Source organism: Manis javanica, chromosome 7 (genome assembly GCF_040802235.1).
Source record: "Manis javanica isolate MJ-LG chromosome 7, MJ_LKY, whole genome shotgun sequence".
Taxonomy (NCBI): Eukaryota; Metazoa; Chordata; class Mammalia; order Pholidota; family Manidae; genus Manis; species Manis javanica.
In genome coordinates, this window is record NC_133162.1 from 39,237,406 (window position 1) to 39,260,529 (window position 23,124).

Here is a 23,124-nt window from a genome sequence, read left to right on the forward strand (position 1 = left end):
GTGAAGCACAAGTTCCAGAGATGTGACTCCAGTGTTGATTCTGGGGATGGCACTGATACAGAATAACAATTGCCCCTAGATGAAGGGAACGAGAGAATCTGAAAGAATTTGCGATGGATCTAAAATAATAACATGTAATACATTTTTCAAAAAAGGAGAAAGGCAGTGTCATCAGTGTTGAAAACTGGCCCAGTAGTAGAGAAAGGACCTTGTCGAGATCATGGATACATGGATACTGGTAGGCTCTTGGTGGGATGGGGTGAAGCTGAGCTGCCCTTGGGCTGACATGGTTGAGCCACACAGTAGGGCTTTGCTCTGAAGGGCCTTCTTTGGTGATTCAAGTGGAAATGCCCACTGGAGTCAGGCTGGACATAATACAGTAAGGAGTGGGCCGTACGGGGCAGACCGGCCTGCAGGGGACCCTTCTCAGCTTTTATTCCCAGTGAGAACATGGCACAAAGCTTTCAGGTCTTCTGTTTTTTCAAGTGATTCTGGAAATCCAGGTTTAAAAAATATATAGCACCTCTGATTTTAAAAAACCATGTGGATGGCCACTGTGCAGCCTGTGACCACACAGGAAGACCAGGGAGCTGCTTGCTTTGTGTGTGCAAGGAGGCCATGGGGGTCATCTGGCAGTGGGTACTGGGCTCCTTTGACTTCGGTCACCCCTCGGCTGTCCGGAGAGAAGGGCCCACGGCTTCTGGGGACCCAAGGGATGTACTCTCCTCTTCTGCCCCACTTCCAGTGGAGGTCTTAGAATTGCATTCCAGGACTTACACTTCCTCGCCCTTCATTGTGCTGAAGTATATATTTAATGCATTTTTGGAATTGACTGTTATAAATAGAGTAGATAGGCATGTTTTAAAAGTCTTTAAAAAGTTTTTTAGTCTCATGGCATTCCTGCCCGCCAAGGGTCTGGGGGCAGGTGCTATGGAATGTGTATGTGTAGGTGGGCCTCACTTGAAAAGAAGAAAAAAAGAAAACTGAATTTGAACCAGACATTGGAAATTGGCTATTCTGAGCATGAAAGGATTTTCTCATTATAGAAGTTTCCATCACAAGCTTCCATCACAGTGCTCTTGTTGAATTTACAATAGGATTTAGTTTATAAATCAATTTGATCTACACATAATTTTCAGGAAAACATCTGCAGCATAAATTGAGGTGTGCCTGCCCTTCATACCACTTTTTTCTCATTTTATTTTTCATGTTTCATTTTGTTCTGTGTCATCTTCAATTATCTCCACGTTTTCCTTCTTGCAGCTCTTGAAGACTTCATAGCAAACCCACATACTGAAGGTAGGGATCTCAGGGGTGGCCGAAAACTCTCCACATATAGATCATAGTTCTTATTTAAAAAATACATACCAGTTGATGTTGGGAGGAGGTGACCAAGAAAAAGTGGGGGGATGGGATGATGTGATTGATCTGGCATCTACATACCTATAGCCGATACAGGGAAAAAATAGGATTCATGAAAAAAGCATAATGAAGGCCTGTGCTCGCAAGATTTCTCACTCGAGCTTGGCATTTGTGATTCTGCTGCATTGTGAAGACAGAGATATGGCTCAGAATCCTGGCTCTGCTCTTTACTTAAACTGTGGGACCTTTCTATGACCCATGCCCTTGTCTGTAAAATGGGAGCATTATGCTTGTCTTGAAGGTTAGAGGTTGGGGATTAAGTGAATGATGTATTCAAAGTCAAATTTACATGCAAAGCCAATGTCCGGCTTACAGTACTCATTTGATAAATGTTGATTCTTTTGTCTTATAAATGGGTTCATGGCTAAGGAATTCCTTCAAAGAAATAATTCCTATTTAGAAGGCATCAGGAGCTGATGCTTAGAACTGAAAAAAATCAAACATATTTCATTCTTTTCATTCTGAGATACAAAACTTTTTAAAAATTGTAACATTTCCAAAATCAAGAAGTGTCTTTACAACTGATGGCTTCTTAAAGCTATAACTGACAGGTGTTTTCCTTCTTGGTGGTACATAAAATAGTGACCCACCTTCTTATTGAGAGCAACTTAGATTCAATGAAATTGAGTATTTATATTTTAAAGGTGAGCCCATAGATATACATTACATGTATAATGTACAACTTCTCCTCCTCTTTCTCTTCTTCTTCTGTTTCCTCTTATTCCTCTTTTTCTTATTAACAGCTTTTTTGAGAGATATATCATATGCCATAATATTTACCCATTTAAAATGGTCTAGTGGTTTTCAGTATATTCACTGAGGTGTGCAACCATCACCACAATCTAATTCTAGAAAATTTTCAACACCTCAAAAAGAAGCGCTGTGTCCATTATCAGTCATTCCCCATTCTCCACCCCGACCCCATCTTCCCAACCTTAGGCAGCCACTAATCTACTTTCTGTCACTATACATTCACCTAGTCTGGTTATTTCACATAAATGGAATCTTATAAAACATGGCTTTTTGTGACTAGATTTTTTCACTTGCAGAATGTCATGATGTTTTCAAGGTTCATCCATGTTATAACATATATTAGTACCTCATCCAAATAGTATTCCATTATGTGAATATACCAAATTTTGTTTTTCTGTTCATCAGTTGATGGATATTTAGTTGTTGATTCCACTTTTTGTCTGTTACAAATAATGCTTCTATTAACATTTGTGCACAAGTGTTGCATGGATCTGTTTTCATTTCTCTTGGGTATATATCAGGAGAGAAATAACTGGTTCATATGATGTCTTTGCTTGGCCTCCCATAACAAAGTACCTTATACTGGGTGGCTTAAACAACAGGGTTCATTTCTTACAGTTCTGGCGCTGGGAAGTCCGAGATCAAAGTGTCATCACGGCAGGCTTCTGGTGGGAGCCCTGCTTCCGTCCTGCAGATAGCCACCTTCTCCTGTGTCTTCACATGGCAGGCAGGTGAGGGCATGAGCAAGCAAACTCTCTTGTGTCTTCTCATAAGTGCACTGACCCCATTTTGATGGTACCACTTTCATAACCTCATCAGAACCTAATTATTTCCCAAAGGCCCTGTTTCCAAATACCATCACAGTGGAGGCTGGGCTTCAACATATGAATTTTGAGGAGACACAATTCAATCCATAACATGTGATATGTCCATGTTTAACTTCTTAAAGAACTTCTGGCTTCTTTGACTAATCTGTTTTGGCTCCAGCTTTTGTAGTGACTCTTATGATTCCTGGGTACATACTCTTCAGCTTACAGATGCCAACATCATTCACTTATTCATTCAATGGAAACTTAATTACTTCATCAGTGCTGGATGCTGGAAGTCAGCAAGCCAGTAAACATAACCAGGCAACACTTAGAGTCTAGCGGGGTAGACAGGCCAATAAAAAAGCAAAAATAAAACAAGCAGGCAAGTATACAAAACCAATTTCACTCTGTAATCATGTAACGTAAAGATAAAAGAAGAGTCAGTACAGCAGAAGATGGTAGTGGCTTGACCTAGTAGGATGGTATAGAGAAGTTCAAGAGGAAAGATACTTTGGACAGGACTTGCTGATGGATTAGAGTGGAGTGAAAGATAAGGAGGAATCGAGGGCTCTTCTAGGTGTTTGGCTTGAATAACAGGTTGATGGTGGTGCCATTTACTGAGAAGGGAAGGGCTACATTGAGGGTAAGTTGTTTGGTGAGAAATTAGGATTTCTGTCATGAATATGTTGAATTTGAGAGGTCTGTGACACATGAGGAGGAAAGGCGAGTAAGAAAGTTAGATCTGAGAGCCCAAAAGTTGGAGGGAAGTCTGCACTGGAGTCATACTTTAGAAAACACAAAAGAGGATTTGAATTCATGGGAATGAGTGGAGTCATTTGTGGGAAAGAGGAGAGAATGGCCTAGGATAGAGGATGGGTAAGGCAGGAGTAGCCTGGGTGGGAAACTGAGAGAGAGCACAGCTTGGGAGGGTGGGATGGTGGGGGCCTGGGGCAGAGAGTGCTTCAGAGAGGAGGAAGTGGTCCACTGCCACATGCTGCTGAGGGAAGCCACTCTGGGGCCAGAGTCACCTGTGGCATTTGCTGCATGAGTCGTTGGTGTCTTTGACCAGTGCAGACTTATCCAGTAGTAGGGAAAGGGCCAGGGTGAGGTTTACTGAGGGACGGGGCTCTTGTGGAAATCAATCTGGCTATAAAGATAGAAAGAGGCAAGTATCTGAGTGGTATGTGGAATTGAGGAAGGTTTTTGTTTTATACGATGGAAGATACTGAGCAAGTTTATGTTTGGTTGCTAGTGCTCTAGTAGTGAGAGAGGAATGGTGAGAGCAGACAGAACAAGGCTGAAATAGCATCCCTGGAGGTATGGTATTTTGCGGGAGAAAGGAAACCCATTCCACAGACGGACCGAGGAGGCAAAGAAGAGGGGACAGTTGCGTGTGAGTGCAGGCTGGGAGGGCTGCTGTAGGAAAGAGAGTGACCCTTGATCTGATTTTGTGCATTATTTTTAAAAGCATTATGAAGTGAGGCCGTCAGCTGAACATCATGGTACAGAAAATGACTAGGAGGTCAGAGGAAAGAAGAGAAACTATGAAATAGTAGCCTTGGGAAATCAGAAAGCAAACCAATTCAAGAAAAATAGCAGTTTGCCAGTCAGCACTGAGTGTCAGTTCGCAGGATGAGATCATGAGTTTAAAGTGCAACCAGTCGTTTCAGTTGCGTGGTTTGATCCAGGAATTCCAGCTGCTCAGAGGCCCCTGTGGAGCAGAGCTAAGTCCATCGTGGGGAGGACTTTTGTTAGGGACGGAGGGTGGCTGCAGAGGGGTGATGATAATGCTGGACTGTGGAAAGTCGTCTGGACAAGGAGGGGTGTGAGGTGGGCCAGGGAGCGAATGGCTGGCTGAGGGTTGAGGATTTGGAGATTTCCTAGAGGTTGGAGAACGAGGCCGATGGGGAACTCTTGGGTAGGTAAGCCCAAGCCCAGAAGCTGGAGTTGGAGAATGGGGTGTCAGATATATTGCAGCTGCTGCTGACCTGGTCCAGAGCCTGACCGAGGAAGTGGGTGGGTATCATGTAGTCAAGGGAAATGTCATGAACAATTAGTAGAAAAAGAAAGCAAAAGAGTTCAGCATTCTCAGTGGTTCATCTGTGTCACATTTATCAAGAAGATGACCAGAGGTGGAGTGGATGGGGAAGACTGTGAGCCAGGAACTGTGTCCCCATCGGTAATCATAAGGCCCACTTGTAATTGTGTGCGCATCTGTGATTCTTTTGCCCTGATTACAAATTCAAATGTAAAATTGACTTGTAGGAATAAAGGTTTCAGAAATCCCAGTCTGTCCCTTGCAGCCCCTGCTCTGTGTCTTCAGGTTGGGTGCTTTGGGGACCGTGTCCTTGGATACGTGGGTGCACCTGCCCCCCCAGGTACCTTCCTCACGTCTCCTCTGCTTCTGCCATTGGTTTGCACAGAGCATAGATATGGAGGGTTAGGTGAATGAGGAAACCCAGGTCTAGGTGCCAAAAGTGACTTTCCAGGTCTCCAGTCTTGACTGCCTTCGAGACATGCCCGACTAGCGCTGCTTCCCCTCTTTGCAGGGCACCCTGTGAATTATACCACATTGTCGCACATCATAATTGTATTATGGCACGTCATAACAATGGGATTTCAACAGTTATTATTGCACATTCTAATTATGGGATTACTCAGTCTTTCACCAATTTTGTAATTAGATTTAATTATACCAATTGCACAAATAAATAATAGTCAACTACAAATTACTCAAAATCCAGAAGTGTGCATTTGTCAGCAGTTGCCCCGAAAATAAGAAAAGAAGAAGGTCTATGAAACAGCTAGCAAGTGAAAGGAATGATGTGATCTGGACAGATCTTGAAGTGTCACAGCAGGAAATCACCTTAACTCAAAGTTCTCCTTCATTTTTCCTCCAGCAGAGCATGGTGGTAAGAATTTGGGGTGTCCTAGTCAAGAATCCTGCTCCGTCTTGGCCACACTTCAAAGAGCAGCGTGCTCTTACTTCCATAATAAGCAAAGGGGGAAGGGGAGAGAGCAAAGAGCCCAGGAGATTGATGGGAGACAGAGGCAGCGGGAGGGGAGGAGAATATATAACATGTTTGACATTTAGTAATTAAAAATAGTACAGTATGATTAAACATGGCGCTCAGAATCAGTGCTACGACAATTCAGATTTATTATTTCAACCTCAGTGCTCATCTAACCTGGTGTTTCTGACGTTTTCTTGCCTTCACCTTTGGTTTGTCCCTCAAATTCCTTCTGAGGTTGTTATTTGAAGCCAGAACTTTACAGCAAGGAGCCTGTCATATTCTCTTCAAGACTAAATTTGTGAGACCAAAAATGAATAGGAGAGAAACCATGGCCATTGGAATGTGAAATAAATGTCAAACTCATTACCATGCTTCATTTGAATTGTCTTGGGCTGTTGGGTAGTGGTGAAATGGGGCCTATGAACAGGTGGAAATCTGGGGCTGTATTGCAGGTGACCAGTTTTTTCTACAGTCATCCCAGAGGGGTGGTCTTGTCTGAGAGCAGATTTTCTCTGGCTCAGGTCTCAGAGCCAGAGCCAAGAACAGAGAAACTGCACTGGTCTTGGTTTTCTTGGCTTCTTCAGTGCCTGGGAAAAGGGCCACCGAGTGCTCAGAGGGAAGAGGCAGACAGCGCTCTGTGGAGGTGGGAACGTGCGTGCATCTGGGAGAGTGGGCCTGCCGCATCTGCGCTCTTATAAAGAGTTATAATTGGTAGGTGCCATTTAAGCACATCTATACTTAGGGAAAATTACCCGCTGGGTTTGGCCACGTACTGCATAACCGCTGAGCACCAGAATTGCTCAGCATCTGCCCTGGGATCTTACAGCGGTTGACAGGATGAGGATTACTTCAAAAGTACACATAATGGCTGGTATGTTTACTTAATACTGCTGTAAAAATAAGTCTCGGTGTTACTGAGGGTCAGATTGGGGGTTTGGTGTACTTGGTGAGCTCTTGCTTGTATATTAAAAATGAGCAAAGTACATGGCTGCAGTAACACAAATAAGGGGGAAAAAGTGCTTTTAAGTCTAAAGCAAAGTCATGTGAATGCATTTTCTTATGTGGGTTTGTCTATGGACACCCATGAATGGACAGTGGAGGCTCAGGACCCTTCATCCAGGCATATTCCCCATCCTTTGGTTTCCCCGTAGCTCCAGGAGCATGTCTCATTTTTTACTCTGCTATAATGGGCCCTCATTTCTGCATGGAGGCTTAATGCCTACTGAGATCAACCTGCAGCTATGGAAGGTGGCACCTAGGATAGGGTAGACAGTTTTGTTGGAAATTTAAGCAAGGGAACCTTTGCAATTCGAACTAAGAGAAGGGTGTTGGGCTGGAACTGTTGTAGCCAGATATCTCTCTCCTCATCTCCAAAAAATCTACTGAATCAAATAAGGTTGAGCTGCTGCTTAGCACATTCAAAACAGTGTGGCTTTCCACTCTCCACTTTTCTTGTCAGACAGTGGAGTGTGTGAAATGGAGGATGTGCTGCTAGGAAGCAGTCAAAGCTATTGTCTAAAGGGGAGAAAAAGGCCTAAGCAGTTTACACAAATGAGTCAACTTGTGGAGCTGTTATACTCTGTGTTCCAGATTCTCAGCCCATAGCTGGCCACTCCTGGTTTGCTCTTCTAAACAGAAATGCCAATGCAGAGATGAAAGTATTGATTTATAAAGGCATGAGAGTCTTACAGAGGCACTTCCCTAATTAAGCATCCATGGTATGCTTGCAATTTGGCCTATAATAGGCTCGGGGAAAGACAGTCAATAAAATGCATCCCTTAAGTGTGAGAAGCGCCTCACAACCTGGGCAGACATCAGCAGAGAAGGCAGGCGAGGGCTGCCACATAGCCAGTCACCAGGAGATCGCCATTCATTCAGCCAACATTTTTTTTTTTGTAGGTAATTATTTTTTATTGAAGGGTAGTTGACACACAGTATTACATTAGTTTCAGGTGTACAACACAGTGATTCAACATTTATATACATGATAATTCTAGCTACCAGCTATCACCATACAAAGTTGTTACAATATTTTGACTATATTCCTTATGCTATACATCATTCAGCCAATATTTGTCAGACATTTGCAAGGTCCGTCGCTGGCTTAGCTAGCTATTCTTAAGGGATTTTGACTTCTGTTCTGATTTGCTCTCCCTTGGCCTGTTAGCAGTTTTTATATTGATGAAGAATTTACTATGTGCAAAGATAAGCCCTTTACAAACTTATTATTCTACTCAGTAGCCCTGCTATGATATTCTCCATTTGACTGGTGAAGAAAAGGAGCCTCAGAAAGTTTAAATAACTTAACTGATGTCACATGCTTACCAGTTGGGACCAGAATTTGAGCCCCTGGTCCGAATCCAGAGTCCTTTTTCTTAACTCCAAAATTTCACACCCTATTATATGCTAATCTCTGTGGAATCCTAGACAATTTCATCATTGTAAACATACTTAAAGTGTGGGAGATTTGCATAGGTGAGCTCCAATTTATTTAGGAGGTGCTCCTTTATTAATGTACATAAGAAGAAGAACTTTGGATAAGAAGGGACAGGCTGTCAGTTTCTTCTTCACATAACCTAGAAAAGCAATTGACAAGGAAATGTTCTGTTTTGCCTTCAACTGAGATAGGAAGTATGTGGTTAAGTGTAAGTCAAAAATTAGATGTTAAAACATCTTTTCAGTTACACATATTATATAACATTAAATCATCAAGGGGCTTCTTATGTTGGGATAAGAGAGATGAAAATCCATTTATGTGGGTACAAAAGTCATACATCTCTAAGAACTGAGGTGGGAGGAACCGCATGCTAATAATAATGGTTTGACAAGGGAAACACTAGCAAACTGTTATTAGCTATAGAATTTGCTGAGGCTGAGCTCTAGGACTCAAATCCTCCTTTCCTTCCTTTGATCCTCCACTTATTTTTTATTCATTTACTGAAGTTTATTGAGTACCTGCCGTGTCCCAGGCACTAGTTTAGGCTCTGGTGGAGCAGTGAACAAGACAACTAAGTTTTCTGCTTTCATGGAGCTTGCCTTCCAGTGGATAGGCAAAACCTTGATGATTTGGAGGAAGAAAAAGAAGGTGAGTGTGGCTGGAGCTCAAGAGGGAGAGTGACCTGCAGTATTACGTACAAGCAAAGGAGGTCCAGGTTGCAGGGAGATCTGCCACAAGCTGACAGAAGCTTGGTTCGTGGCTTTACATTTAATAACAGGAAGCATTTAATGAGCCCTTTGCTAGGTGCCAAGAACTGTCTAAGCACTTGTCATATTTTAAATCATTTAAACTTCACACCTCTACTCAGTGAGTTTTAAAATTTCTCTACTATGCTGAAAAACAACGAATTCAATGTCAGGTTGATAATTCCAAAAAAACTCTTTCATTGAATTAACAGTGAGTTAGGCAGCAATGACATTAAATTATTTTTTTTTTAGTTTCAAACAATGATGACGCTGTTATAAATTCAATTGCCTTAGCACAACTAGATAATTTTTTTAACTGAGGAAAAGTATTTTATATGTAATGAGGTCGCTTTTAAGCTTTAAATTAAACTAGTTGTCTCCCTCCTTAGGATAAAACTGGCTCATTGGCACATAGGCCTACTGAGTGGCTTTGTTTTGCATTGTTCCCACTGTGATATCATGTTGTTCATAGTTTCATCTGAGCAAAAGTGGGGTTTTGAGTCACACAATTTTGTTGCTACTCATAACAAGCATACTTCCTTCTTTGCTTCTCCACTGTTAGTTAGCTCACATTTAAGGACAGATAGTCTTTTTGAAATTGCATACACAGAGCATGGTGTTTCAGAACCTAGTGACAACTTTGAAAATTTTTACAATTTCATACAATTTTAGAAAATAATCCTGATATTTTATTAATATTTTAATACCAAGGGAGAGTGATGACTCGAAGCCACTATCCAAATATATGCTGATTTGAGAGGCCAAAGTAAAGAGACAGTTAACGTTAAGTGATTTAAATACTTGGGGTCAGACGGTCTCCCATGGAACCTTCACCATACACGCAGCATGGAGTAGAAACTGGGCTAGGATCCGTCTTCCTCTGTGTAAGGCAGCATGAAATGTTACTGTGTTTTCTGAAGGTTAGAAATTATACTCAGCATTATTTGGACAATAGAGCATATGGGTTTATATCCAGGAAGACTATCTTTATGTATTATCTCAATTTATTTTTATGTATTATTTCCATCCTGGCCTCCCAGTGATGGAAGATAACCATGATGTGAAGAGAAAAATATGTGTGCATTAGTTTAAGAGAAATGTGTTTTAATTTGGTCTCGGGCATTTGGTTTTGTGATACCTAATGACGCAGGGAAGTCCATTATGCTGGTGGAGATCCTCTTACTATGGAACTCAAAATCTCCATAACCTCTCAGGGTTTAATTTTTCATGGCTAGTAGATCAGACGGCCTCACTGAGGGTGAACCTTCCAGGACCATTCATTCCCATTCTGAGGCTCAGAATCTTCGCCGTACACACCTAGCTGAGATCATTGTAGCTTGCCCAGGACACAAGAGGAGTCCATACATCAGTCCTCTGGGGGCCTTTCATCCGCTAGGGATTGTAGTCATTTCGCAGCTGGTGGCATTGTCAAAGGATTTAAGTTCTCAATCTCTATAGAGTCCTGGGGCCACTTGAAGTCATGTTGGAAGATGGATTTCTCTAGGAAACTTGGCCCCTCATCTTGGTGCTGTTGGATTATAATCTGTTTTCTCCGGATCCTTCATTTCCTCCCTCCATCTTTTAATTTACCTGCTCTTCCCGTTTCCTAGTGGGAACACAGACACACACAATAAAAGCCCCTCCCCTTAGGGAGCACACAGTCCAGGAGAGAAGGGAGAGAGATGAACAAACAAATGGCCACTGCCTGAGCGATGACTGCCACAATAGATGCATCCATGAAGACAAGGAAAACCCAGAAAAGGACTTGTTACCTTCAGGGGAGGGGGGGATCAGGGAAGGCTTCCTGGAGGAAGCTACCACTGAGCTTCATGTTCAAAGGTGAATGAGTAAGAGGTTTCTAGGGGAAAGCATGGGTGTGAAACAGAAAGGGGAGTTCAGAAGCTCATTGATTCTTGATGTTCATTCTCATGGGTGCCAGATATTTCTGTGACCCTTCTGTCTTCCACTGGTTATAAGCAATTCCTAAAAAAAATTATTGCTGTTCTTTGTTGTAGGAGTTCCCCAGCTCTTCAGGGAGTGGTTTGAATAACTCATTTGCTGCCAGTTTGAGCTGTTCTAGTTGTTTACCCCTTAAATGGTGAGACAAAAGTCAAAGTTTCAGACTCTTTATAAGCCCAAGCCACCTGCAGGTAGTAACAGCGTTAGGTTGACAGCAGTGTCACATCTCCTATTTCAGGAAGGATCAAACTGGCTCTTCCTGGATATTCATTCGTGAGGCTTCAATTCCAGGAGATTTTATTCTTTGCACATTTCTCCATTTTTCTTTTGTTTCTAGGAGAGGGAGCTTCTCAGAACAACAAAACAATTGGCATGCTCTTGGGCATTCTAAGGATCTCTCTTTACCACCTAATTTTGGCCTTGACTTTATTTCCAATAGAATTGCTTAGGACAAGCATTATTTTAGTAGGTAGAGTGGATGGCCACCTTTGGGTGCCTTGGCGGGGTTGTTACAAAGACTGCTATACTCCAAAATATCTCTCTCCAAACAGATTACCTGAAATTCTACAATTATAAATTAATTCTTGAGGACTTTCTGGTTGTTTTTTTAAAAATCAAAATATTTCTCAGTATCACCTTGTATCTTAATCAAGGAGGTATCAGTGATTGGCTCCTTAGTATGAGGAACACTGAGCTCTGGGAAGGGAAAGAGAGGCTGAAAAGACAAGCTGAAAGATAGCTTAGTCCAGGACCAGCTTTCTGTTGAGTGGCAAGGTCATTATAACATCAGTAGCATCATTCAACCCAGCTTGTTACCTGACCTCTGCTTAACCTGAGGAGATTAGTGTGGGTTAATTCCAGGAGCTTCCTTATCACCTTAATGCCCTGCATTTATTGACAGCAGTTTCTGTCTTGAGAGACTGTCTATGAGAATTTGCATAGGTGGCTAAACGACACCTCTGGTTCCTCCGTGTGTTCAAACAGTGTTCCTCCGAGAAATGGAGCAAGGTAGTTAATATTGTTCGTATTTCCAGTCTATCTTCTACCACTTTTGTACCTTTTGGAATCAAAGTACTATACAGAGAACAGGTGCCAAATAAATGCTTTTGGAAGAAATCAGTTTCTATATTTTTTGAGGCTCATATCACCACAAATAGAATAATTAGCTTGACACCTGACTAAGGTAAAACCATGCAGGAAAATGAACTGATGATTTTGTGGTTGTAACTTAATTTTGAAATAGTTTAAGAGTCACAAGAAGTTGCAAAAACAACATTCTGTTCCTTTCTCCCAGTGATAACGCTTTTGGATTTTTGTATTTTGGATAGCCATACTACATGGTCAAAGTCAGGAAATCGACCTTGGCACAATATTCTACTCAGTTACAGACATTTTTTGGTTTTTCTTTTCAGAGTTTCATTCTGTATAGTTTGAGGACATCTTATCACAGGTAGATTTAAGTTTTTTTCTCCCCAGTCATAATGTAGAACTCTTCCATCAACACAAAGAAACTCCCTTGCGAGAAACTACATTTTTAAGACAGCAATAAACAAATAGAAAAATAGACACTAAAATTTGTATAAGGTCATATTAATGAATTGTAAAATGGTGTTAATGTCACAGTGACTTAGATTAAGGCTTACAGTCAGCTAAAAACAATCTTTTGTTGACTACTTTTAAAAACAGTGTACAGATTTCTAAACCCCCTGTTTCTCTTTATCGCCTCTTCAAATAAAAATATCCTCGAACCTTGGTCAGTTCTGTTGATGACACTGTCAGCTTGCTGTCTACTGAAAAGCTGTTCTTCCTGTGTTACACTCACCTGAGCTCTCACCCCGATGCATATGTGTGGAGGCGCACACAGCACTGTTTCTTAGCAGGAGCACAGGTTTTGGTAGGAGCAGCTGAAACACACCTACTTACTGAGCTGCTGGGAAAGATGCTGGGGACAGGGACAGGAGCTCTTTCACTTGTCATTGCCCATTTGGTTTCCATCCTTTAAGGTCCAGGAGAGCGACCTGGGGAAGGTGATGAGGCCCTGATGCTACTTTCCTGTGTCACCTCTTCGGGGTCCTGTGCATGTAATGTTTGTTCACCTACTGGGAGAATGGAAGGGGGAAAGCTGCTTTGTTGGGTACCCATCTTTTAATCAGTTGGGAGAGAAGGGGAGAGGCATTAGGTAGCTGAGAGTCATTTGCACTCTAACCAGACAAACAATCTTGCCCTTTCCTTCTTTCAGCAGAGATAACAGCCACCTGGTTTGGATGGCTTCTTTTCAGCTTTAGTTAAGACCTATCGCACTCTCCTTTGGGATGAGGCCATGCGCCCGTAGCTGCCCCACAGCTGCCTGCCTGCTGCCTGCCCATCTCCTGGAGTGTCTGCTCACAGCTCAGTAGCGGTCACTTTAGAGAATATCAGTCTATGTTCCTACTATGAATTCAGTTCATCGTGCTTTCTTCTTCACGAGTCCAAGTGTAAGAGGGTTCATTTCTCCCCCATGTCAGCATTTGTACTCTTGTCCTGGCATTATGGAAACTCCGAATTAGAATGGATTTGGAACACATGAAAACCCACCAAGGAAGTATGGCCACATGGTCACAGCAGTATATGAACAAAACGTTCCTGTTTTTGCTTCATCAGCTGGGAGTCCAGAGTTCCACCCATACTTCTATTTGGAATCTGAGCTAAGTGAGCATCAAGCATGCATGGTAGTGAAGACAAAGCTTTTGAAGACAAAGCTCATGATCAAAAATGGCATTTCCCTTCTTGCTGTTTGGACTCCAACCAAAAAAAAGCTATATTCCCTAGAACTCGTATTCTCAGGCAACCCTCTGGGATCTGAGGCTGTCTAAACCCCTAAAGAATGGGTTCCTCATGAACTGAAGGAAAACTAGTTCATGCTGCTCACAGGTGCCTACGTATGCACAGGATTTGGTCAACATTTAAGAGGCAGTTGAGTATCATGGCTTGGTGGCATTGCTAGCCAAGTTCTTTGGAAAATGAGCTGGGAAAGTAGAGGCAAAGAAAGCATTGTATGTGCCTCTGTGTGTTCACTTATAATTTGTCTGTAATTGCTGGTACGTGTCTAGTGTGTACATTCAAAGTTCTGAAATGTGCCCAGTGTATGTGGATTTTAACTGTAATTTAGAGACTGGCTTTCAGATAGCAGAGAGAATAGCTGCTTAATGGGGTGGATCATTTCAAAACTTTGTCACGAAGACTGCAACAGGGGTGGAGGGCTGAGGTAGGAAAAGTACTTGCGTGGTTGAGGAAACTGCCCCAGTGATACCGTGGGCTTAATCCCCTCCCTAAAGAACTCTTGGCAGCATCCTGCCCTGGAAGGGGTGTTTTCCGGGAGTTTTCCGGGATAGTAGGATACTTGAATTGTGCTGCATCACAGTTCTCATCTTAGTATTTGCGCAGACAACATTTTTTCCTTTGGAATTTAATGTGACTGATTGACCTCTTTGCCTCCATGTTCCCCTCTTCCAGTTCCTTCTCCATATCATTACCAAAGTTAGCTTCCTGCAAACCAAAGATGATGGCATCGTTCTCCTGTATTTAAGCTGCCTGTTCCCTGGAGAATAAAGACTAGCCATGCTGCCGAGGCACAGAGTCTCCTGCCCGGCCTCATTTCTTGCCAGTCCTATGGCACAGGTAGGCTCCCATCATGTGGAGCCTCCCTCCGTCCCCAGAATGCATGGTGTCCTCTTGTGCCTCTAAGTTTCCGCCCACGTTTATGCCTCTACTCCAGTACGTCTCCTGCCTTCTCTCCCTGACAGATTCCTACTTATCACTCAAGACCTACTTCAAAAGTGTGGCAGAGGCCATGTTCTGCTTCCAGAGCCCTCTGTTTCTTACCTGCATTTAAGTACTAATGATCACGATAGCTTAAATTGACATAGCATTTACCATGTGCCAGCCACTAACCAAACTGTTAACATTTACTAACTCATTTATTCCTCTCAACAACCTGGGGAGGTAGATATTACTTGCATTTTATACACGAGGAAACTGACGTCCAGAGACATTAAGTAACATGCCCATGTCATCCAGGGTAGTCGGTAGAATTTTGAAGCAAGGCTCTCTTGCATATATATATATGCATACATATATATACTTCCAGGAATTAAAATCTGGGTAGACTTCTCTACTAAAGAGAAAATGACCTTACGGCAGGAACCATATTTGATTGAATTTTATATCCCTAAAACTAATATAGTACCTATCACAGAAGAAGAAACTTGGAGAAATTTGTTGAGTGAATGTATACAATATTGTATTTTCGTTCACAACTATAATCCTTTTGAAAGCATGTCATTCAACTTAAGTCTTTTAAATTTTCAATCAATAATGGGAATCAATTGTGACTGAGCAGAAACAGTTGCATCATGAGGTGTGAGCCAGGTGGTGCTGGGAGGAATCCTGTGCTCCTGCTCTGCTACGCTCATCCTATGTTCCTGGTGCTCAAGTCCTGGTGTGTGTTCAGCTCTCGCCGAACATATCGGGTTGAGATAGTGCCCTGCTCATTCATACTGGGCCTCAGTTCCCCCTCAAGGCTGCAGTCACACCTGCAGGGGAGGGGAAGGCTGAGCTCCAGGAGAACATTTTAAGAGGAGTGTCTACTTTGCTCCCACTAGGTCCAGCCAGAACCAGGAGGGAGAAATTGTGAGCTCAACCCCACCATCCTTTGAGTTGTGTTCAGTGTGTCAGAGATCACAAGAGGCAAAGGGGGAGGAAGAAAGAAAGCAGATGTGATGTTACGTAGGCTGTTCATGGGAAAGCATTTGTCTCAGATAGCCCTTGTGGCCTTGGTACCAGAGGGGAGCTTGGAGGGCTCCTGCTGAGTCAGTAGTATTTTTTTCTTTTAAGAACTTTAATTTTATTTATTTATTTTTTTTGCTGATTATTTGATTGTGATAAAAACACCTTTGGGGAATCTCACCTTAACTAATGTTCTGTGAAATGGTCAAGGTATATGCGGTACACTCACTTTTGACCTGCCATGCATGCTGAGATGAAGAAATGATGGCCACCCTCAGGGGTGGGTTTAAATTCAGGGTTGTAGTTATGTAGTGGGACCTCCCTTTGTACCTTCCAGAGTTTTCATGACCATTGGGTTCTTCAACACCATGTTATGCTTGGAAGTCACCATGAGCTCTGTAACCAAAGTGTGAAGGGTGTTGGCACTTAACTGTCTCTTATTTACCTAACCAGCTCAGCTCTGCCTCTCTAATGAACTGTAACCACAGGACAACATGGTGTGTATCTTTATATAATGAATGCCTTGCTGCTTCTGAATTTTCAAAGCATCTTAAAAATTATGGTTGATATTAAAGACTCTAGTGAGGTTATTCATTGATGCAATTCTAAAAAGACATGCATATGAAAGGATGCCCAGAGAAACCATCTCATCAGAGTAACGACCAGTTCTGTCCACACCTTCCCTCTGTCTCTCCCCTCCTTGTCCTCAAAGCTGCCTCTCCTTGTGTGTAATGCCAGTGCTCTGTACAGTGTTCTCTTTATAGTGGTTTGAACATTTTTCTGCCCGTGTCTTTCATTGCTGAAGTAACTCACCTCTCTCATGTCAACTCTTACCCAGGAGCCGCACTGCAGACTCTTTGATGTAGGTCTTTTCTGCATGGCAGCTGAGGCCAAGCTGTGGTTGTCACTGCATGATGCAAGCTCACCCTTTTGGTTGTCACCTCCAGGTCACCCAGATCCTTGTCTTGCACTGCCTATGCATGTTGCGTGCTTTCTCCCCGGGGCCCAGCCCTGAATGTAGTGAGTACTGGGCACATGCATGGAATTGAAGCGGCGAGCATTCCAATACACTGAAGTGCTGGGCTCTAGGGTGCTCTTTGGACATCCTTGTGGGTTCCCATTGTACAATGATACCCACAAAGTCCACTCTGTCTCTTGAAAACTCAAGACTAGAACACTGGGGAAGAGAGAAATCTGGTTTTGGGTGTACGCTATGCAAAAGCTAATGAAAAGGAATTTAGAAGCAAGTGTGAGTTTTTACAGCAGTAACTTACCGGATGATCAGTCCTACAAATTCCCAACTGTGCATGGATGTGCCCAAAGTGGCCAGTATTATGGTACTGTATCACATCTTTCTGAACACTCATCTAGTTTGGTTTTGCTTACATCTAGTAAGTATCTAAATGTATACTGAAAAAACACCTGTTAAGCAAAATGCCCTGGGAAATGCAATCATTGGCCTTTGTCTTAGTTTATTGTGTAAACTGGAATACCACTGATTCAACTTCAAAAGATATAAAATGTTAGTACCATAAGGAATACCATGTTCATTGATGCATGTTGGCATTTCATTCTACATTGCTAATTATTAACTGTGATCATTCTCTCTCCTTAAATATTTTTTGTCTTAGGGCTTTTCTTTCTTTAACATGTGTTTTTCCTTTTTTTTTTTCTCCCTTTTATTCTCAGAATGGACTTTTGTAGAATATAATTGTTAGGATCTCTTTTCTTACTAGATTTTTTTTGTTATTTCACATAAATAGGTGTTTTTCATTTTAGACCATACCTTGGCTGTAAATTGAGGAAGAGGACAAGTGGGCATTCACAAGTTCTGATAACCCTAGGATAGGAGTAAGGGTTCCTCGAGAATTCCTGGGAGTACTAGCTTGCCAGAGCCTTCTAGATGAACATGTGCTCTAAGCAGTCACAACAACACAGACTGAAGGCTTTGTGTCTTGTTTTTATTTTTCCTCATGAATCATGATTACCACATATCTGGAGGATATTTAGTAAATTGAAGCTCTTCCCATACTTCTTTTCTTCCCTATTTTATTATTCATATCCTATTCACCCTACAGAAATAGACTTTGCTTAGAATTTCATAACACATTCTTTTGGTAACCAGTATAAGGGTCCTTTGAACGGAAGTCATTTCCATTTCTGAAAGGAGCTTAGATAGAATTAAGTGCAACCCATGTGGCACGGGTGTCCTGAATAGCACATTGAAATGCTCTCACTTTACCAGGGCCTTCCTCGCTGGGTTTGATAAAGGAAACAAGATTCTCTTCTGTGAGGTTCTTCAGTAAAGGGACCCATTTCTCTTTCTCAGAAAAACAGTGTTTCTGGATAAAATAAAGGGATTTCTGAAACCCAACATGGAGTGGAGATAAATGGATCCCTTCACACAGACAAAGGAGGAAATCACTAGAAATCAGCTTCGTAGGGGCATCCTGGGTCCACCAAGAGCTATTTTTGCAGTGATGGGGAAAACAAGTCTAAAGAAATTCAAAGGTATGGCAATAGAAGTAAGAAGAAGGAAACAAAGTAGAAGCAACTACCCCAAATAGCCATGGATTCCTTAGTAAATTTGGATCCAAGAGTCAAGTGGACACCATGGATGTGGTGGAAGAGCTATTATTTCTAAGGCATGATCAGGACAAATTCAATAAAAGTGGGTTTCAGGGCTAACCAGAAGCAAGCAGGAAAGAAAAATAATGAAAGAAAAGAGATGCTCTCTACCTACCACTTCAGCATTTTATTAAAAAATATATAATAATAACAATAAGGGAGAAATGTGGGATTCACATATAAATCATGTATAAAAATCAAATGAATAATCATAAAAAAAAAAGAAAAGAGATGCTCTAGGAGATAAGTTATTTTCATAACAAGTAGTTAAAAGGAAAATAAGGAGTGTACGCTTGAAGATATGATGGCATAATCATAGGATTTGGCAAGTCATTACCATTTTCCCTGTGAACAATGGTAATTTGTTCCTACAGGTAAGCTGTCCCATCTGGTTTTCTGTGTGGTGTTGGTCTCCACGGCGCAGGTCGCTCATAGCATTCCTAAGGAGTGACTCCGGCTTTGCGCTCAGCAGACTCATGACTCTTAATCAGCAACATCTCAGACTCTCCTTTTTGGCTGTGAGGCTGCTGGGCTCTCAACAAAACTCCTAAATAGGAATACTTACAAAACCTCCACCCCTCTGCTGTCGGCCCAAGACAGAGCTAAGCCAGTTATTTTTCTCCCTTGTGTAATAAAGGTATACTTGTTTTCTATGCCAGATGTCAGAAAGACTTATACCAGGTCTTTCTCTATGCCTCCTTCAAAAAAAATGTTCTCAACAAAACAGTAACCTCAGGAAAAGCTATCAGAATTGTCCTTTAGCCTCCCATGCAAGTTCATGTGTAACTTTTAACTTTGGAACGCTGGTATCCTGGTGGTGAGTGTATTTGTTATGTGGCAGTATTTTCTGTTCTTCCAAGTGGAACAGCAGATAAATGAAACAGCTGTTTCTTTACATAATTATTTTTTTTCTCCCAGATGCCCTCAGGCCTCTCAAAATGGTACCAGGCAGGTCATCAGCATTGGAATTCCCTGTGATTCTAGCTCTTGAAGTGAGACCATTGAGGGGACTGTATGCTGTACCACTGTGTGCTTGGGCCCTGATGTGGCTGGAAGATGGAAGTGTTGAGACTGTAATAGATCTCTCAGGCTGCTGGCAGAATTTGGAGTTTATGGAAGAGAACAGGAAAGGTGTCTGTGTCATGCACCCTCATTACCCCCAGCTGATAAGACTGCCAGTCTGGACCCAGAGCAGGCTGGGCCTGGCTGTAGAATCAGTTGTTTGGCCTCTGCACTTAAAGTCCTTGCAGGTAGATCCATAGTAAGGAGGCACTGACAAAGTCAGGCTGTCCAGGTATGTCAGGATTACACCAAAGCCAGGGAGGAGGACAGGATGGGGGCATAGGACATAAGCTGAATAGGAGACTAGTGAGGTGACCAAGGAATGCCTAGGAGAATCCAAGGCAAATGCCTCTGGGGAAGAAGGCTCAAACAGAAGAACTCTGAAGTCTGAACCCAGTAGCAGCCCTAAGAGGTCCCGCAAGGATTTGAAAGCTTATACTGTGGGAATCCTAACCCACCTGCTCAACCTGGCTGTACCTGGCCAGTCTTTGTAAATAGAAAGCTCTTGATTTTTGTTAGGAGCCTCTAGCATTCTTTGTGAAATTACTGGAGCTTTTTATTTGGGGAGGCTTGAGCTGGAAGTGCCTTGAAACTGTGGCCCCAGGCTTCATGCTGTGGTTGCTCTCTCCTTAGGAAACAGTGACACCTGGCAATTGATCCCCCCAGTCTCGGAGCTGCCATGTGGTTATTAGTAGATAGAGACAGTTATTTATGGGTCCCTTAACAGATGCATGGCAGCATTTAATGTCCAGCAGGCCGAAGGTGGTGGTAGGATGAATGCGCATTCTTGCTTCCACAGGTCCAAGTCTCATAGGCGTGAGAGGAGGATGCCTACAGGGCTAGACACACTGCTCCCCGTGCCAGGTATTGTGTCTGGGTTCCTTGCTTTCCATTTGGACCTGGGACTTTTTCTCTTCCCCCTTCTCCCTATTTCTAATTTCCTCACCCAAGCTATCCTATTTTGTGGATGGTCCCAGAGTAAGGTTGGGATTGGGTAGAGGGCATAGATTTGTGCTGGAAAGCTGTGGATACATGTCCGTGTCCGCCCACCCACATATACCACCCAAACCTGTACATGGCCCACTGAGCCTGCCCTTGAGGAACTCTGTCTGTTTTGTAATATCGGTGAGTGAGTGTATATGCTTGAAGTGCTGTTTGATTATCTAGTCCATCACATCCCTCTAGCAGGGAAATAAGAGTTAGTAAAAAAAGAGATGGCTAGAGTCAGTGGAGATATGGAAATGACAGAATAAGAACCAGTCAGTCATGATTTCTCAGGCAGTTCAGTGAAAACTGAAGTGTAGTACTCATTTGGCAAGATCTTTTTATGTAGTAGTTTAACTGATTTATTACATAAAAGTTGCTGGCAAATATGAACATTAATTCTACTCTGGTAACAACTATGATTGAAATAATTGTAGTCTGTGGACAAGCTGCAGAAAACAAGTATTAGTGGGTAGCTTGTCTTGGACATCATTCCAGGAGTCCAACAGTGAAGAAATACATAATCTTATGGACATAGAATTGGAAGAGATATTTAGAAGAAATATGAATGGTTCCTCCCTCTGCCTTCCCTCCAGATCCATGCTAAGCCAACCAGGCAAATGAAACTCTCACTTCGCTGAAGACCCAGGAAAAGAAGAATACACACCTCCTGTGGTCATTCATTAAAGTGACTCTTGGCTTTCTCTGTGAGGAAATCTTGGTTAATTATTTAGTATTTATGAGACCGTGTAGCTGCTTTCATGAAAATATAATTTTCCCAATGTTTCTCTTTTAATATTACCCACTTTTAATGGTTGAATACACAGAATCATACCAGATGTTAGTTCTCTGCACATCCAATTGGGCATTTGAGTTACACTGCAGCACCTGATAAGGAGGCAATCAACTAGACATATTAAAAAAAATAAGTGTGAAATAATTGATTCTATCACTTTTTGGTTATTTGCATGAGTGCCTTGTTTGGCATTCTTCTACAGTTCTTATTACCACTGTTGTTATTACCTTAGCTTGAAAAATAACTATCACATGTTCAGAGCATAGTCTTTACCCATTGCCCAATTTCATCCTTACAACAGCCTTTGATGTTTGTATCCTTATCTGCAGTTTACAGGTGAGGGAACCTAGGCTTGGAGAGATCAAATTATTTGCCCATGATTATACACCTAGTAAGGGAGAGAGTTGAGATTTTTAACTTTTCTATCAGATTCTAAAACTACCTAACTGCTAATTGCTCTTGAAGTCAACTTGCAATGCCCACATTTTCTTTTGATTTACTTATTTGGGTGCATTAGTGGGTGAAAAGATGGAATGAAGATACAAAGGAGATTCCAAACTCAGATAGGATATTAAAGTCTTCTGAGAACATTTAGAAGTACTCCATAAGAAACTGATAGGGATTTTACCATCTGAGTTTCATGAAAACAAATCTGTGTGTTTCATTGAGAAATCCGGTGTGTAAGGAACTGACATATTTTATTCTCTCCATCAGCAGTTTGTGTTATTTTCTTTGTCTCTGAGAAGGATGTGTAATTATCAGGACTAATTATTCAGGTAGACACCCTGAGCCATAAGATTGCTCTGAAATCTACCATTCTGGTTGTTCCAGGATTCCCCTTATCCCTCAAAACTCAAGATGACAGAGTACATAGGATTCCAAAGAGTAATGCAGGTTTCTGTTTCACCTCTCCATTTGTTCTAATTCATTTTAATGTGACCCCAGTGAGGCATATGTTTGTGGCTATTGGATCACATCTTATCAACTGAGCAGAGGCATAATTAGAAGCCTGCTGCTGGCAGGAAGATGAATAGACTTATTGACACAAACCCTGAAGACTTCCCAACAAAGCCATTTAACTGGCTGGCTTGGGATCATGATAGATCAATACTGCCAAGTAACAAAAGTGTTTTCTATTCACATTAGAACCATTGCAAGGTTAAGGAGAAGTGTTTTAAGATAAAACAAAAGGCCTATTTTGGTGTTAGTATCATTAGAATTGATTAACGGTTAAACACAAACTTACCCACCAATGATAACCACCTCTTAGAAGATAACTACTCCAAGATGTTCTGGGATAAAGTCATAATGATAGCGAACAGAAGAGTCTTGCTTCTGTATGGTAAAACTAATAAATACTACCATTTTACTGAATATATTCCCCACCTACTGTCAAGACCTAAATCACCAACATTGGAAAGATAAGCTCTCAAGTACATAACTCTGCAAGGTAATTATAATGGGGGCACTAAGAAAAGCTAAGGATAAAAAACCTTTAGGTTGGATCCGTCTAATTCCTAGGCAATCCTGGGATACTGTCCAGATTAGAAGACAATGGTCTCCGTAAAGATTACTGCATTCTCTGATTACTTAGTGTCATGCCATTTACACTAAATGGCTATTGCTATTAGCTGGAAGATATTTTTTGAGACCTAAAATTATATGAATAATAACAATGATTTCTAATTTGGAGTCCACTGCAAAGACTTGGGTCCCTTTTAACATGTCCTGGTCTCATATTCTGATGAGC

General features: G+C 41.9%; 1 protein-coding gene across 36 annotated transcripts in view; it reads left to right on the forward strand.

Annotated features, from left to right (window-relative positions):
• KCNMA1 (potassium calcium-activated channel subfamily M alpha 1) overlaps nucleotides 1-23,124 on the forward strand; it is a 696,669-nt gene that overhangs the window by 385,040 nt on the left and 288,505 nt on the right. The window contains exons 4-5 of one of the 36 annotated variants that reach the window (XM_073240786.1): nucleotides 20,394-20,458; nucleotides 21,175-21,266. The exons of the other annotated variants lie outside the window; for them this stretch is intronic. Of the exons in view, the coding sequence (XP_073096887.1) occupies nucleotides 20,394-20,458; nucleotides 21,175-21,185 (76 nt within the window). The 3' untranslated portion in view covers nucleotides 21,186-21,266. Of the gene's footprint in view, nucleotides 1-20,393; nucleotides 20,459-21,174; nucleotides 21,267-23,124 lie in introns of those variants that run through there. 36 annotated transcript variants of the gene reach the window in all.